Genomic DNA, 13,247 nt, shown 5'->3' with positions numbered 1-13,247 from the left:
TCTTTGAGACGCTAGTCCACTTACCATCATCAGCTTTCTAATAAAGACTCCCAATTCGACCTCTTCAAGTGTGACTTCTCTGTATCTCCACTGATCGAATTTCTGTACAACAGCGGAACCAGGACCTGCTCCGTAAGTTTACACAAGAAGTTCTTGGAACCAGGAGTAAGTCCCTTCACCCCTGCCCCCCAGCTCACCATGCCTTGTGTCTCCTGACTCCTCTGCTGGTCACCATGGCATCCCTCTTCAACTTTCCATTAAAATTGGTCTGGTCTATTGACATTGTTTTCTGCTCTTTATTCTAATACCCTCTGTTAGGTTTATTAAGTAGCCGATGAATGAGAACACCACACTGTTTTCAGGCAGGAGAGAAGTTGATTTTCCAGTCTGCCCCACTGTGCATGGTGGAGCCACATGGCCCAAGGGGGGCCCACTGGTGGGCCCAGGTTTATCTAGGGCAGGGGTAGAGAGAAGGCGTGCCAGGTGGGGGGAAGGTGTGGCCACACCAGATGAGGATGTGACCTCAGAGAAGGGAGAAGTAACTGCCTCCAGGTAGGCCAGTTACCTAGGTAACCTAGGTACTGGGCAGAGACATAGACAGGAAGGGAGAATCTGCATGGCCCTTCCTGAGTCGACCTTACACCCCCTTGACTCAGTTACCTAACTCATTTTCCTAGACTATTATACAAATTTTAACTCTTTGTAGATGCTGAGGTGCATTTAATGGTGGCGGGGGGGGAGGGGCGGGGAGAAGGGGGAGACAGAGACACACAAAAAATGATTTCTTCTTCTTTTACAGTGTGCCCTCAGAAAGATTCCAGCTGGTGTGAACTTTCTGCAGAGCTTGATTATGCTAAGAAGGATATGTCATCAGCAGCAGCTAACACTCTGGTCTTTCAGGGTACACAGGAACAAGAAAAGATTGTGATGCTGGAACCAAATGAAGAAGATCAGTCTTGGGAGTATGAAACCAGGCTACCTGGGAACCCCTCTACCAGTCAGGAAGTCTTTCGCCAGCGCTTTATAGGCAGCTCTGCTACCAGGAGACTCCAGGTCCCGGGGAGGCCCTGAGCCAGCTGTGGGTACTCTGTTGTGATTGGCTGAGGCCAGAGAGACACACCAAGGAGCAGATCCTGGAGCTACTGGTGCTAGAACAATTCCTTGCCATCCTGCCCGAGGATCTGCAGTCCTGGGGGCAGGAACATCACCCTAAGAGTGGATAGGAGGCTGTGACTGCGCTGGAGGACTTGAAGAAAGGACTTGAACCAGGCCGGCAGGTGGGGAAGGGGCATTGGATCTGTTGTGGGAGCCAGATCAACGAGCTGCAGGCTGGACAGAGGGGCAACAATAGGGGGAGTTGCCAAGGTAGAGCAGTTAGTATGTGTTTCTGTCTCTGCCTTTTCTGCCCAATGAATGAGAAAGAGGCGCTCTAAAGTCTCCTTGGAAACTTCAGTCCTGATCACCTGCTGGTTCCAGGCCCTGCCCATGAACCTATCCAAAAAGCGCCATGGGAGAATGCACCAAACATCCAGCTGCAACCCGAGGAGACTCAGCTCAAGTGTGAAACTCAGGAGACCCAACTGATCCAACGGAAGTGTGGGAATCTCAGGAGCCCCAGCCTTCCCTGAAGAGTGGTGAGCCACAGGACTAGATAGGAAGGGAGAGGGGCTCTAGAGGGCACAATGTTTAATACCTTATCAAGGACACAAAGTAGGTGTTTGAATGTTTGCTCTGATCATCATGGCCTTACTATTCTTACTTCTTAAAGACTTAGCCTGTCTCATTACCCATAAAATTAGGAATAACTAACCTACCTTGGTGTAGCCTGTGATAGAGTACTTAACATACAAGAAGCCCTGGATTCAATCTCCCACACCACAAAATAAAAATAAATAGCACAACTTACCTAAAGTAGCTCTGTGGATTACGTTGACTACCTAGTGTTTCTTAGCTTTAAAAGGAGCACTAAGCCGGCACCGGTGGCTCATGCCTATAATCCTAGCTACTCAGAAGGCTGAGAGCTGAGGATCAAGGTTCAAAGCTAGCCCAGGCAGGAAAGGCCATGGGACTCTTTTCTCCAATAAACCACTCAGAAAACCAGACGTGATACTGTGGCTCAAGTGGTAGAGCGCTAGCTTTGAGCTGAAGAGCTGAGGGACAGCGCCCAGGCCCAGAGTTCAAGCTAACAACAACAACAAAAAAAAGGAGCACTAGGCTTGAGCAAAAGAGCCCTGAGTTCAAGCCCCAAGACCAACTATATAAATGAATGACTAAATAAAAGGAACTCTAAAGCTGAACCACAAAATATTCCATTCACTTCCTGTTTCATTTCTGCTGTTCTTGGTATTTTTTTTTTTCTTTCACAACTGGGGCTTGAGCTCAGGACTCGCTTGGCTTTTTTGGGGGGTCTGGTCATGGGGCCTGAACTCTGGGCCTGGACGCTGTCCCTCAGCTCTTCAGCTCAAGGCTAGCGCTCTACCACTTGAGCCACAGCGCCACTTCCGGCTTTTTTTTTCTTTTTTCTTATGTGGTACTGAGGAATCAAACCCAGGGCCTCAGGCATGCAAGGCAAGTGCTCTACCACTGAGCTACCTTCCCAGCCCTCACTTGGCTTTTTGTTCAAGGCTGACACTCTACCACTTGAGCCACAGCTCCATTCAGTTCAACTGTTCTTGACACCTAGTTCTACTGACCACCCTTGGGATCCTTTATCTTTTACCTTCCTTGTGATTTCCCAAACATGCTTTTTTTCTCTTCTTGTTTTTAATGTTTTTTATATACTTTTATTAAGGTGTTGTACAGAAGGGTTACATTTCACAACCAAGCATACGTTGACAATCCATATACTTCTATGGGTGAGACCTCCCCCGGCCCCGTCCTCACCCATACTACCCCCTACCCCCACCCCCATCTAAAGGCCTCACTTGAAACTCTCATGTCTACACTTCTAACCTTCAGATTCACTGCAGAGCTGCATACACCTTTCACAAGCATCTTCCTTCTCAAAATAAACGTTAGACTTACTCCCTCAGGAATGAACTGGCCCCACTGAACTCTGTCATGTTTGTTGCTAATCAAGAAGATTCTAGTTAACCTTTAGTCTTGCACCACAACATCAAATAGAAGCATTTGAACACGCAAATTCCTGTTATGACAAAATTGGAAAAAGCTAGAAGTAGAGATTAATATCAATCTGTTCCCAACGTTTATTTTACCTCCCAACTCTTCTTTCTTGCTTTCTAGCCTCTTTCCTGTCTCCTGTTTAATAAACCTCTATTTGCTTTCTCACACTGATGCTTTACTTTTTTTAAATTAACCTTGGTATATTTTAGGTAGGGTCTTGTTTTCACTGCCTGAGCAGGCCTCGACAATCCTCTTACCAGTGCCTCCTATGTAGCTGGGATGACAGGTGTGAGCCACCATGACCCGCACTTTTTTTGTTGTTGAGATGAGGTCTCTCTAACTTTGACTGGCCTAAACTGCAGTCTTTCCCATCTCTGTCTCCCAAATAGCTTGGATTTCAGATGTGTGCCATCACACCCAACACTATATATATCTCCTATTTCAGATATGTTTTTTGGTTACATAAAAACCACCTAAACTGTATTTTTAAAACTTTTTAATTACCCTAAAGGAATTGCCTTTTATTCTCCTTAGGCTGCAGGGAATGTTAAAAAGTAAGCAAACTGTACAGACCTTTAAACACTTCAGAGGCAAAGCATTCTTAATTTTTGTTTTTTGTTGCTTTTTTGGGGGCGTCCGGTCGTGGGGCCTGAACTCTGGGCCTGGGCACTGTCCCTCAGCTCTTCAGCTCAAGGCTAGCGCTCTACCACTTGAGCCACAGCGCCACTTCCAGCTTTTTTCTTTTTGCTTATGTAGTGCTGAGGAATCGAACCCAGGGCCTCATGCATGCAAGGCAAGCGCTCTACCACTGAGCCACCTTTCCAGCCCCAAGCGTTCTTAATTTTTAAGGAAGAAGTCAAAGGGCAAGGCAGAGAGTACCAAGCAGATTGGGGGGGGGGGGGGGGTGGCGCAGGGAAGCAGTAGCAGAATCTTCAAGGAGGCAGCTGTGTCAGGATTCTCTTCAGTCGCTGAAGGAAGATGAATTGGGAGAGGTGAAAATCACAGAGCCATGAAGGGCGGAGTCTTTCTGCTTTTAGGATCATCTCCAACCTTAACTCTTCTTATTTTTTCCCTTCCTTTCCAACATCAGTTGACCACTCACCAGTTTCTCTTCTCTTCTCTCTCTCTCTCTCTCTCTGTCTGTCTCTCTCCTCTCCCTCTCTTTCTCACTCACCCCTTCATCTCTCTCCTCCCCCCTCCCCCCCTCTCTTCTTTTCTCCTCCTCTGTTTGTGTGGTACTGGGACTTTCTCAGCATTTTACTCACAGCCGGAGCTCTACCACTTAAGCCATACCTTTGCTTCCAGCTTTTCGCTGAGTAGCTAGATTTGTCTGCCCAGACTGGCTTTAAACTTCAACCTCAGACCTCAGCCGCCTGAGTAGCAAGGATTACAGATGTGAGTCACTGACACACCCATCCTTTTTTCTCTTATTTAAGAGAAGTTGAAAAGAATCTTGCTTTGAAATTATTTTTCAAATGATACTTTTTTACTGTTCCATTCTGGAAAGACTAGATGGAGGGAGCGGGGAACAGATACATGGAGGAAAGGAAAAAGAACAACTCAAGCAGGGGCTGGTGGCTCACGCCTGTAATCCTAGCTACTCAGGATCTGCTGGTTGTGGTTCAAAACCAACCCAGGAAGAAAGTCCATGAGACTCTTATCTACAATTAACCATCAGAAAACTGGAATTGGAGCTGTGGCTCAAAGTGGTAGAGCCCTAACCTTGAGGAAAAAAAGAGCTCAAGGACAACGCCCAGGCCCCTGAGTGCAAGCCCTACAATTGACAAAGAGATCACCACTGGTCAATTTTCTTCCAGTCTTTGTTATATGTAAAACCAATATTTTAAGCTCTTATTCCAGAAACGTCCATTCTAATCCAAATGTCATTTTGCTATATGACCAGAACAGGTATACTGCGATTTTCCATCAGTTGTTACAGTGGATGGCCCAGAACCCAGAGAAGCAGGATTATTGCCACAGCCACTGGTTACAAAAGCAGAATCACAGGTGCTCTCAGAAATACTTGCCACTGACATCTCAACAGTTAAAGTTACCTGGGAAATAGAGACCACCTTAAAACAACAGCAGAGAAGTACCAGAGCAGAGAGACCAAAGCGGTCCTCTGCTCAGAGAGAAAGTTCCAGACTGATGGTGGTCACGCCTAAGAAAACTCCCATGGGGAATAAAGACTATGAAGGCAGTAAATGTGGGGAAGCCTTCATGTATAGCTCTCTTCTTGCAGTCTACCAGAGAATCCAGTCTGGAGAGAAACCCTTTCAGTGCAGTAACTGTGGGAAAACTTTCAATCACAGATCAAACTTCATCCAGCACCAGAGAATTCATACAGGAGAGAAACCCTATAAATGTAAGGAATGTGGGAAGGCCTTCCGGTTGGGTACCCATCTTGTTAAACACTGGAGGACTCATTCAGGAGAGAAATCCTACAGGTGTGGTGAGTGTGGGAAGGCCTTTAGCCAAAGCTGGTATCTAAGTCAGCATCTGAATGTTCACAGTGGAGAGAAGCCTTTTCGATATAGAGAATGTGGCAAGGCTTACCAGTGGAATTCAACGCTTTTGAGACATGGCAGAGTTCATGCTAGCAGAGAGTTTCCGCAATGTGCTGAAGATGGCAGAGCCTCCAGACAGACTTGTACTTTTGTCTAGGCACCTTAAGGCTTTTCCGGTCTTTCTGGATTAGGAAAAACTGTTTATATAGTCCTACCTATGTATCGTCTCACTTTATGTTCTTTGATTAACATGAATGTGTCCATTAGGATGCCTTTGGCTGTATATGATAGCTAGCTACATTGTGCTGTTTCCCCTTTCTGAAGTCACCTTGGACAGGTTCTGCACTGTACAGCAATAATGTAAGGACAGAGATGTATACTTGAGAATCCTTGCCCTGCCCCAGAGAAACTGCTTAGTGACAGTTACTAGCATTTTCTGTGGATGGCTCTTTGGTCCTGGCCCTTGCTTAGACCCATGGAAATATGTCTTCTTAGGCAACGTCACATCTGCAAATGTCCAGGCAGGACACAGAAATGACTCCTGTAATCAGAACAAGGTATGTTTAATGTAAGTGATATTAACAAGTAACTGGATTATCTGGTAAGGAAATCTCTGAGGAATATAGGAATACTTCAATGTTGGTAGCTCACACACGTATAATCCTAGCTACTCAGGAGGCTGAGATCTGAATATCAAGGTTCAAGGCCAGCACAGGTAGGAAAATCCATAGTTTTTACCTCCAATTAAGCACCAAAAAAGCCAGAAGTGGTGCTGTGGCTGAAGTGGTAGAGTGCTAGCCTTGAGCAAAAGAAGCTCAGGGACAGTACTCAAGCCTTGTTCAAGCCCCAGTATCAGCATACCAAAAACTAAAAACAAAAATTTTATGTAATGTTGGAATGGGAAATAACTACTATTTCTAGGATTCAGAAATATTTGAAGAAGCACTTAGAAGTTTCTTTACAATTCTGACTTCACTGGAACAGGTGTGGCTGATACAGAGGTAAGTTACAACTAGTCTATAAGGCTTGAAAGAGTCAAGTTTGCCACCTCTCTTCCTAAATCTTCAGAGACAATAGGAATATTTCACACTGGGAAAGTCAGCCAGCAAATCAGAGATTTTGTTGTTGCTTTTGAGCAAGTTAAATGTTTACCAACACAGGCGATGGCTTACTGGGTAGTGATGCTCACTGAGGTACAAACGGGCCAAGACTAATCATTAGGAAACCTCTAGTGGAGGTGCCAGGAAGACTTGGTGGAAGGTGGGTGCACTGGGTCTCACAGCTGTGCTGTAAGAACAAGATGAAAAGAAACGGGAAGCAGCCCCTCTCCCTTTGCCTTGTCCCTGTAGTGTCCTTTACTAGCAAAGGGGAAATGTCCACAGCCCTAGCTCCAGTATCATAATGCAGGACAAAAGAATAGTGGGTTTGGATCTAAGAGGCAATAGATTTACCACTGGCCCACATTTCCAGCTTATTTCCACCTCAGGACCTCGTGATTGATAAACTCCCTTCACCTCTTCCCTAATGGTTACATAAAATACCTCTTTTTAATAGTAAGAAAACTTGGCAGGATCTTATTAAGTAAATAAGCAAGAAAGCAGACAAAAAGCAAAAAAGCAGACACTGTACCAGTGTGGGTACTCTAGAGGATAAAATACTTTTTATCCAGATCTCTAAATGGTACTTCCCTGTCTCTAACATCTAGAAGTAGGTGAGAAGCCACCTTTCACCAAGTATAAAATCCCAATACAGTTCACAGTCTGGAGATGTCCCACAAACTAAGACTGTATTACTTTTTTTTTGGGGGGGGGGTCTGGTCGTGGGGCCTGAACTCTGGGCCTGGGCGCTGTCCCTCAGCTCTTAAGCTCAAGGCTAGTGCTCTACCACTTGAGCCACAGCACCACTTCCAGCTTTTTTCTTTTTGCTTATGTGGTGCTGAGGAATGGAACCCAGGGCCTCATGCATGCAAGGCAAGCGCTCTACCACTGAGCCACCTTCCCAGCCCCCTGTTTTACTTTTTTGTCGGTCATGAGGCTTGAACTCTGGGCCTGGGCACTGTCCTTCAGCTCAATGCAAGAGCTCTATCACTTGAGACACAGCACCACTTCTGGTTTTCTGGTAGTTTATTGGAGGTGAGTCTCACAGACTTTCCTGCCTGGGCTGGCTTTGAACAGTGATCCTCAGATCTCAGCCTCCGGAGTAGCTAGGATTACAGGCATGAGCCACCAGCACCTGGCTTATATTTTTTATGTATTAAATTGTTTTAAATATGTAAGAGTCCAGGCACTGATCATTCACTCTGTAATCCTAGCTTCTCAAGAGACTGAGATCTGAGAATCAAGGTCCAAAGCCATCCAGGGCAGGAAAGCCCATGAAATTCTCATCCAATTAACTACCAAAAAAGCTGTGATTCAAATAGTAGAGCACTAGCCTTGAGCAAAAAAAGCTCAGTAATAGCACCCAAACCCTGAGTTCAAGCCCCAAAATAACACAAATGTGTGTGTTTGTTGTGTGTATGCGTGCAAGAGAGTAAGTGGTCCTCAAAGCCTAAAATATTTGACATCTGCCCCCCCCCCGCTTTTTTTTGTCTGTTATGGGGCTTGAACCCTGGGCCTGGGCACTGTCCCTCAGCTCTTCAGCTCAAGGGGAGAGCTCCACCACTTGAGCCACAGCACCACTTCCATTTTTTTCTGCTTATGTGGTGCTGAGGAATCAAATCCAGGGCTTCATGCATGTGAGGCAAGCACTCTACCACTGAGCCACCTTCCCAGCCTCAACATCTAGCCCTTTACAAAAAGCTAAGCTCTGCTCTACTGGTTAGTTTGGCTTAACTTCACTAAGCATTTCAGGGTGCCCTATGTTTTCTGTCTGTTCTTTGTTCCTCTAAGGATGTTTTTGTCTTCATAGTTAGTCATTACCATACCCAAATTCAGCTCACAAGAATTGATAATATCAATAAGAACACATGACTTTCTTCCTGAAAATGTCATGGAAGGTAGTCCATTGCTTTGGTGAGAATTCAATTACATGGCCATATCTGTCTTCCAGAAAAGTCAGGAAACAGAAAACACCTGTAACTACTTGCCCAATTAAAACTACTACTGTGTGCCAGGTCCTGGTGGCTCACTCCTGTAATCCTAGCTACTTGGGAGGCTGAGATCTGAGGACTATAGTTCAAAGCAGCCCAAGCAGGAAAATCCATACTTATTTCCAATTAATCAGCAAAAAGCCAAAAGTGGAGCTGTGGCCCAAGTGGTAGAGTGCCAGCATTGAGTGGAAAAACTAAGGGACAGCGCCCAGGTCTGGAGTTCAAGCCCCAGGCTGGAGACACCAAAAGCAAACCCTACTTACTGTAGCAGTGAAGGAGAAAACAATTATGGGAAGACAATCAGCAATCTTAACATCTTTCCACTTCTGCAACCCAGTGTAGCTGGTTTAGATAAAGAAGAGTTCTGGTCCCTGAAGGCATAAATAAATCAGGACTTGGGGCTGGGAAGGTGGCTCAGTGGTAGAGTGCTTGCCTTGCATGCCTGAGGCCCTGGGTTCGATCCCTTTTTGCTTATAGCAAAAAGAAAAAAAAGCCGGAAGTGGTGCTGTGGCTCAAGTGGTAGAGCGCTAGCCTTGAGCTAAAGAGCTGAGGGACAGCACCCAGGCCCAGAGTTCAGGCCCCACGACTGGACCCAAAAAAAAAAAGAAAGAAAGAAAGAAATCAGGACTCTGCCTAATAGGTAGAGAGTCTGTCTGTTTTGGCTTCATATCTAGGGAAACCTCATCAAAGGGAAATACAAAATGCACATGTCTGGGCTGGGAATGTGGTCTTGTGGTAGAGTGCTTGCCTAGCATGCATGAAGCCCCTCGCTTGGATTCCTCAGTACCACATACACAGAAAAAGCCAGAAGTGACAAAAAAAGAAAGAAAAGAAATACACATGTCAGGCAGGGTTTTGTTGTGTTTTTGTTTTTGGTCAGTTGTGCCTGAACTCTGGGCCTGGGCGCTGTCCCTCAGCTCTTCAGCTCAAGGCTAGCGCTCTACCACTTGACCCACAGCGCCACTTCCAGCTTTTTCTGCATATGTGATGCTGAGGAATCGAACCCAGGGCCTCATGCATGCAAGGCAAGCGCTCTATCACTGAGCCACCTTCCCAACCAGGCAGGGTTTTAGGCTTTTGTTTTTTTGTGCTGCTCCTGGGGCTCAAACTTAGGGCCTAGGAGCTTTCCCTGAGTTTATTTTGCTCAAGGCTAAAGCTCTACCACTTGAATCACATTGCCACTTCAGGCTTTTTGATGGTTAATCGGTGATAAGTCTCACAGACTTTCTTTCCCAGTCTGGCTTCGAAACTGTAACCTTGCCCCACCTGGCCTGGGATCCTGCTTCTTCCTTATCGTTGAATGACACTCAGACCTAAGACCTTCAGTGAGAGGTTATTTTGACACAAATTCACCTCAAAATCTGAGGGATGCACAAGAAGTTATTATGGAAGGTCCTTGGTAATTTTAAAGAAAAATGTTGGCTTTTAGGGACATTTCAAGGGCTTCATGGATTCAACAACAGGTTTCAAGAAGTCCATAAATTTCCTGATACTGTGTGCCCATTTTTTCTGGTCAGGATAGTTATGATTCTCAATGAAGATTCTTGCTTTAACAGTCTTAGGAATCTGTGTTAAAACAGAAGTCATTAGAACACTGGTAAAAACTAGAATTGCAAGTCTGGCAGACAGTGGCTCATATTTATAATCCTAACTATTCAAGAGGTAGCAAATGATGAGAAGTGAGGGAAAGATGCAGACAAGAATCCAATATACTACAAAATTGAGAGGCGGGAAGAGAGGGGTGGGTAAGTGTTGAAAGGGGTGATATTGATCAAAATATGTTGTATTCATATACTGCTTTGTTAAATGGCAACTTCTTTGTACAAATATCTAAAGATAGTAATTTTTTTTTTGGGGGGGGGGGTCCGGTCGTGGGGCCTGAACTCTGAGCCCAGGAGCTGTCCCTCAGCTCTTCAGCTCAAGGCTAGCATTGTACCACTTGAGCCACAGCGCCACTTCTGGCTTTTTTTTTTTCTTTTTGCTTATGTGGTGCTGAGGAATCGAACCCAGGGCCTCAGACATGCAAGGCAAGCGCTCTACCACTGAGCCACCTTCCCAGCCCCGGTAGTAATTTTTTTTGGGGGGGGTCCAGTCGTGGGGCCTGAACTCTGGGCCTGGGTGCTGTCCCTCAGCTCTTCAGCTCAAGGCTAGCACTCTACCACTTGAGCCACAGTGCCACTTCCAGCTTTTTTCTTTTTGCTTATGTGGTGCTGAGGAATCAAACCCAGGGCTTCAGGCATGCAAGGCAAGCGCTCTACCACTGAGCCACCTTCCCAGCCCACCAGTAGTAATTTTTAAAAAGGAAAAAAAGAACTTGCAGACCATATTCAGAAAGAAAGAAAAGAGTGAGATCTATAAGATGGCAATGGAGACCAGGTTGGGCAGAAAAGGCCCAGACTCCAGCTGTAAAATAACCAGCCAAAAGCAGGGTTGGAGGCATGGTCCTAGTGGTAAAGGCAGACTGGGAAGTATATAGGTCCTGAGTTGAAACCCCTGTATAGCAATAAATTAATAAATAGCAATTAGCAGCAGACCTAAAATCTCAGTAATGGATGATAATTTTTTTAACTGGTCCATCCAGACTGAGAATATCTTACATTATCACGAAATGAAGGAAAAATAAACACAGGCATACCCAATAGGCGTCCTGTTTGGAAAGATGATCTTACTAGGTGAAAACCACCCCCTGGTTCAATTTTTAACAGCAAAAGGGAGGGGAAGCTAAATTCAGAGAATTGGGCAGATGGGCTGGGTATCTGGAAATAAAAGAGCTGAGATGACTGAGTCCTGAGAAATGATGGCAAATTAGTCATCCTTAGCAGTTTGGCCAAGGGCCCTGTGAAAACAAAATGTCTAATGGAATGTATAACTCTTCTCCACTGGTTTTGAGGTAGATTCCTGGCACAAGCTCACCAGGCTGGCCTCAAACTTGAAATATGGTTGCCTCTACCTCATTAATGCTGAGATTACAGGTGTAAGCTACTGTGCTGGGCTTCTCTTCCCCATGTTCTACACTTCAGTAAAGTCTTTTCTGCTCACAAAGTGTTTTGAGTAGATTGGGTCAGGGGGGTGACCAAAGGTGTCCTGAAGGTTTGGGGTTTTTTTTTGTTTTGTTTTTGTTGGTTGTGGGGATTGAACTCTGGGCCTGGGTGCTGTCCCTCAGCTCTTCAGCTCAAGGCAAGCGCTCTACCGCTTGAGCCACAGCACCACTTCCGGTTTTCTAGTGGTTTATTGGAGATAAGAGTCTCATGGAGCCGGGCGCTGGTGGCTCACGCCTGTAATCCTAGCTACTCAGGAGGCTGAGATCTGAGGATCGCGGTTCAAAGCCAGCCCGGGCAGGAGAGACCGTGAGACTCCTATCTCCAATAAACCACTAGAAAACCGGAAGTGGCGCTGTAGCTCAAGTGGTAGAGCGCTCGCCTTGAGCTGAAGAGCTGAGGGACAGCGCCCAGGCCCAGAGTTCAAGTCCCACGACCGACAAAAAAAAAAAAAAAAAAAAAGAAAAAAAAAAAAGAGTCTCATGGACTTTCCTGCCCCGGCTGGCTTTGAACCGTGATCCTCAGATCTCAGCCTCCTCAATAGCTAGGATTACAGGTGTGAGCCACTGGTGCCCAGCTAAGGTTTTGTTTTTAACAAGGTGTTTAATTCACTTTTTTGTGGTTTTTCAAATATATTAAGTGTACAAATTAAGGGCTTTTATTAGTTGCTGAGTTCTATATTAGGACTGGTAGGGATGAATAAAATGTGTGAGCATAGCCAGGCACTGGTGGCTCACACTTGTAATACTAGTTACTCAGGAGGCTGAGATATGAGGGCTGCAGTTGAGTTTGTGACTCTTATCTCCAATTAACCACCAAAAAAATGGGAAGTGGCACTATGACTCAAAGTGGTAGAGCCTTAAGCACAAAAGCTCAGGGTTAGCACCCAGGCCCCAAATTTAAGACCCACAACCAACAACAACAAAGTGTGAGCACCAAAATCAAAAGTGAAATACATGCCATGTTTCATGGGCGAAAGATGCTCTGGATACTATTCAATATGAGCAACAAAAAAGAGGAATGAAAGCACATTGCATTTGTAATCACCCCAAAGGAAGCAGTAAGTCAACCAACTCTAGCTAAGAGTTTGTTAGCACCAGAAATAGCTGAAAGGGTTTAAAATGTGCAACCAATTGATTGCACAGCCCTTCCAAGCCAAACATAGGTAACTGGGGAGACACCTAAATTGGAGAGAGAATAAACCCATTTAATGGAATTTGGTTGGACAGTCCCCAAGAATATGATTCCCCACCCCTCCCCCAAGCTTTGGCCAGGTCTAGGGCTTAAACACAAGGCCTGAGCACTGTCCCTGAGCTTCTTTTGCTCAAGACTAGCACTCTACCACTTGAGTCACAGCACCACTTCTGGCTTTTTCTGTTTATGTGGTACTGAGGAATCAAACCCAGGGCTTCATGCAAGGTAGGCAAGCACTCTACCACTGAGCCATATGCCCAGCGGCAAGGACATGATTTAAATTCATTATATTCAAAT

The 13,247-nt window shown here is 45.5% G+C and overlaps 1 protein-coding gene across 1 annotated transcript; it reads left to right on the top strand.

Moving 5' to 3' along the window:
- The first annotated feature begins 777 nt into the window (after positions 1 to 777).
- Znf232 (zinc finger protein 232) lies at positions 778 to 6,023 on the top strand. The gene is made up of 3 exons (XM_070001337.1): positions 778 to 1,053; positions 1,565 to 1,634; positions 5,027 to 6,023. Exons 1-3 carry the CDS (start codon positions 778 to 780, stop codon positions 5,785 to 5,787), a joined length of 1,107 nt encoding a protein of 368 aa, XP_069857438.1. The 3' UTR covers positions 5,788 to 6,023.
- Positions 6,024 to 13,247: the final 7,224 nt, after the last annotated feature.

The sequence above is a fragment of the Dipodomys merriami genome, unplaced genomic scaffold, assembly GCF_024711535.1.
Source record: "Dipodomys merriami isolate MVZ:Mamm:240054 unplaced genomic scaffold, mDipMer1.0.p SCAF_59, whole genome shotgun sequence".
Classification (NCBI taxonomy): Eukaryota; Metazoa; Chordata; class Mammalia; order Rodentia; family Heteromyidae; genus Dipodomys; species Dipodomys merriami.
The sequence above is the reverse complement of the archived record's forward strand: the minus strand, read 5'-3'. Positions and strand labels throughout refer to the sequence as shown.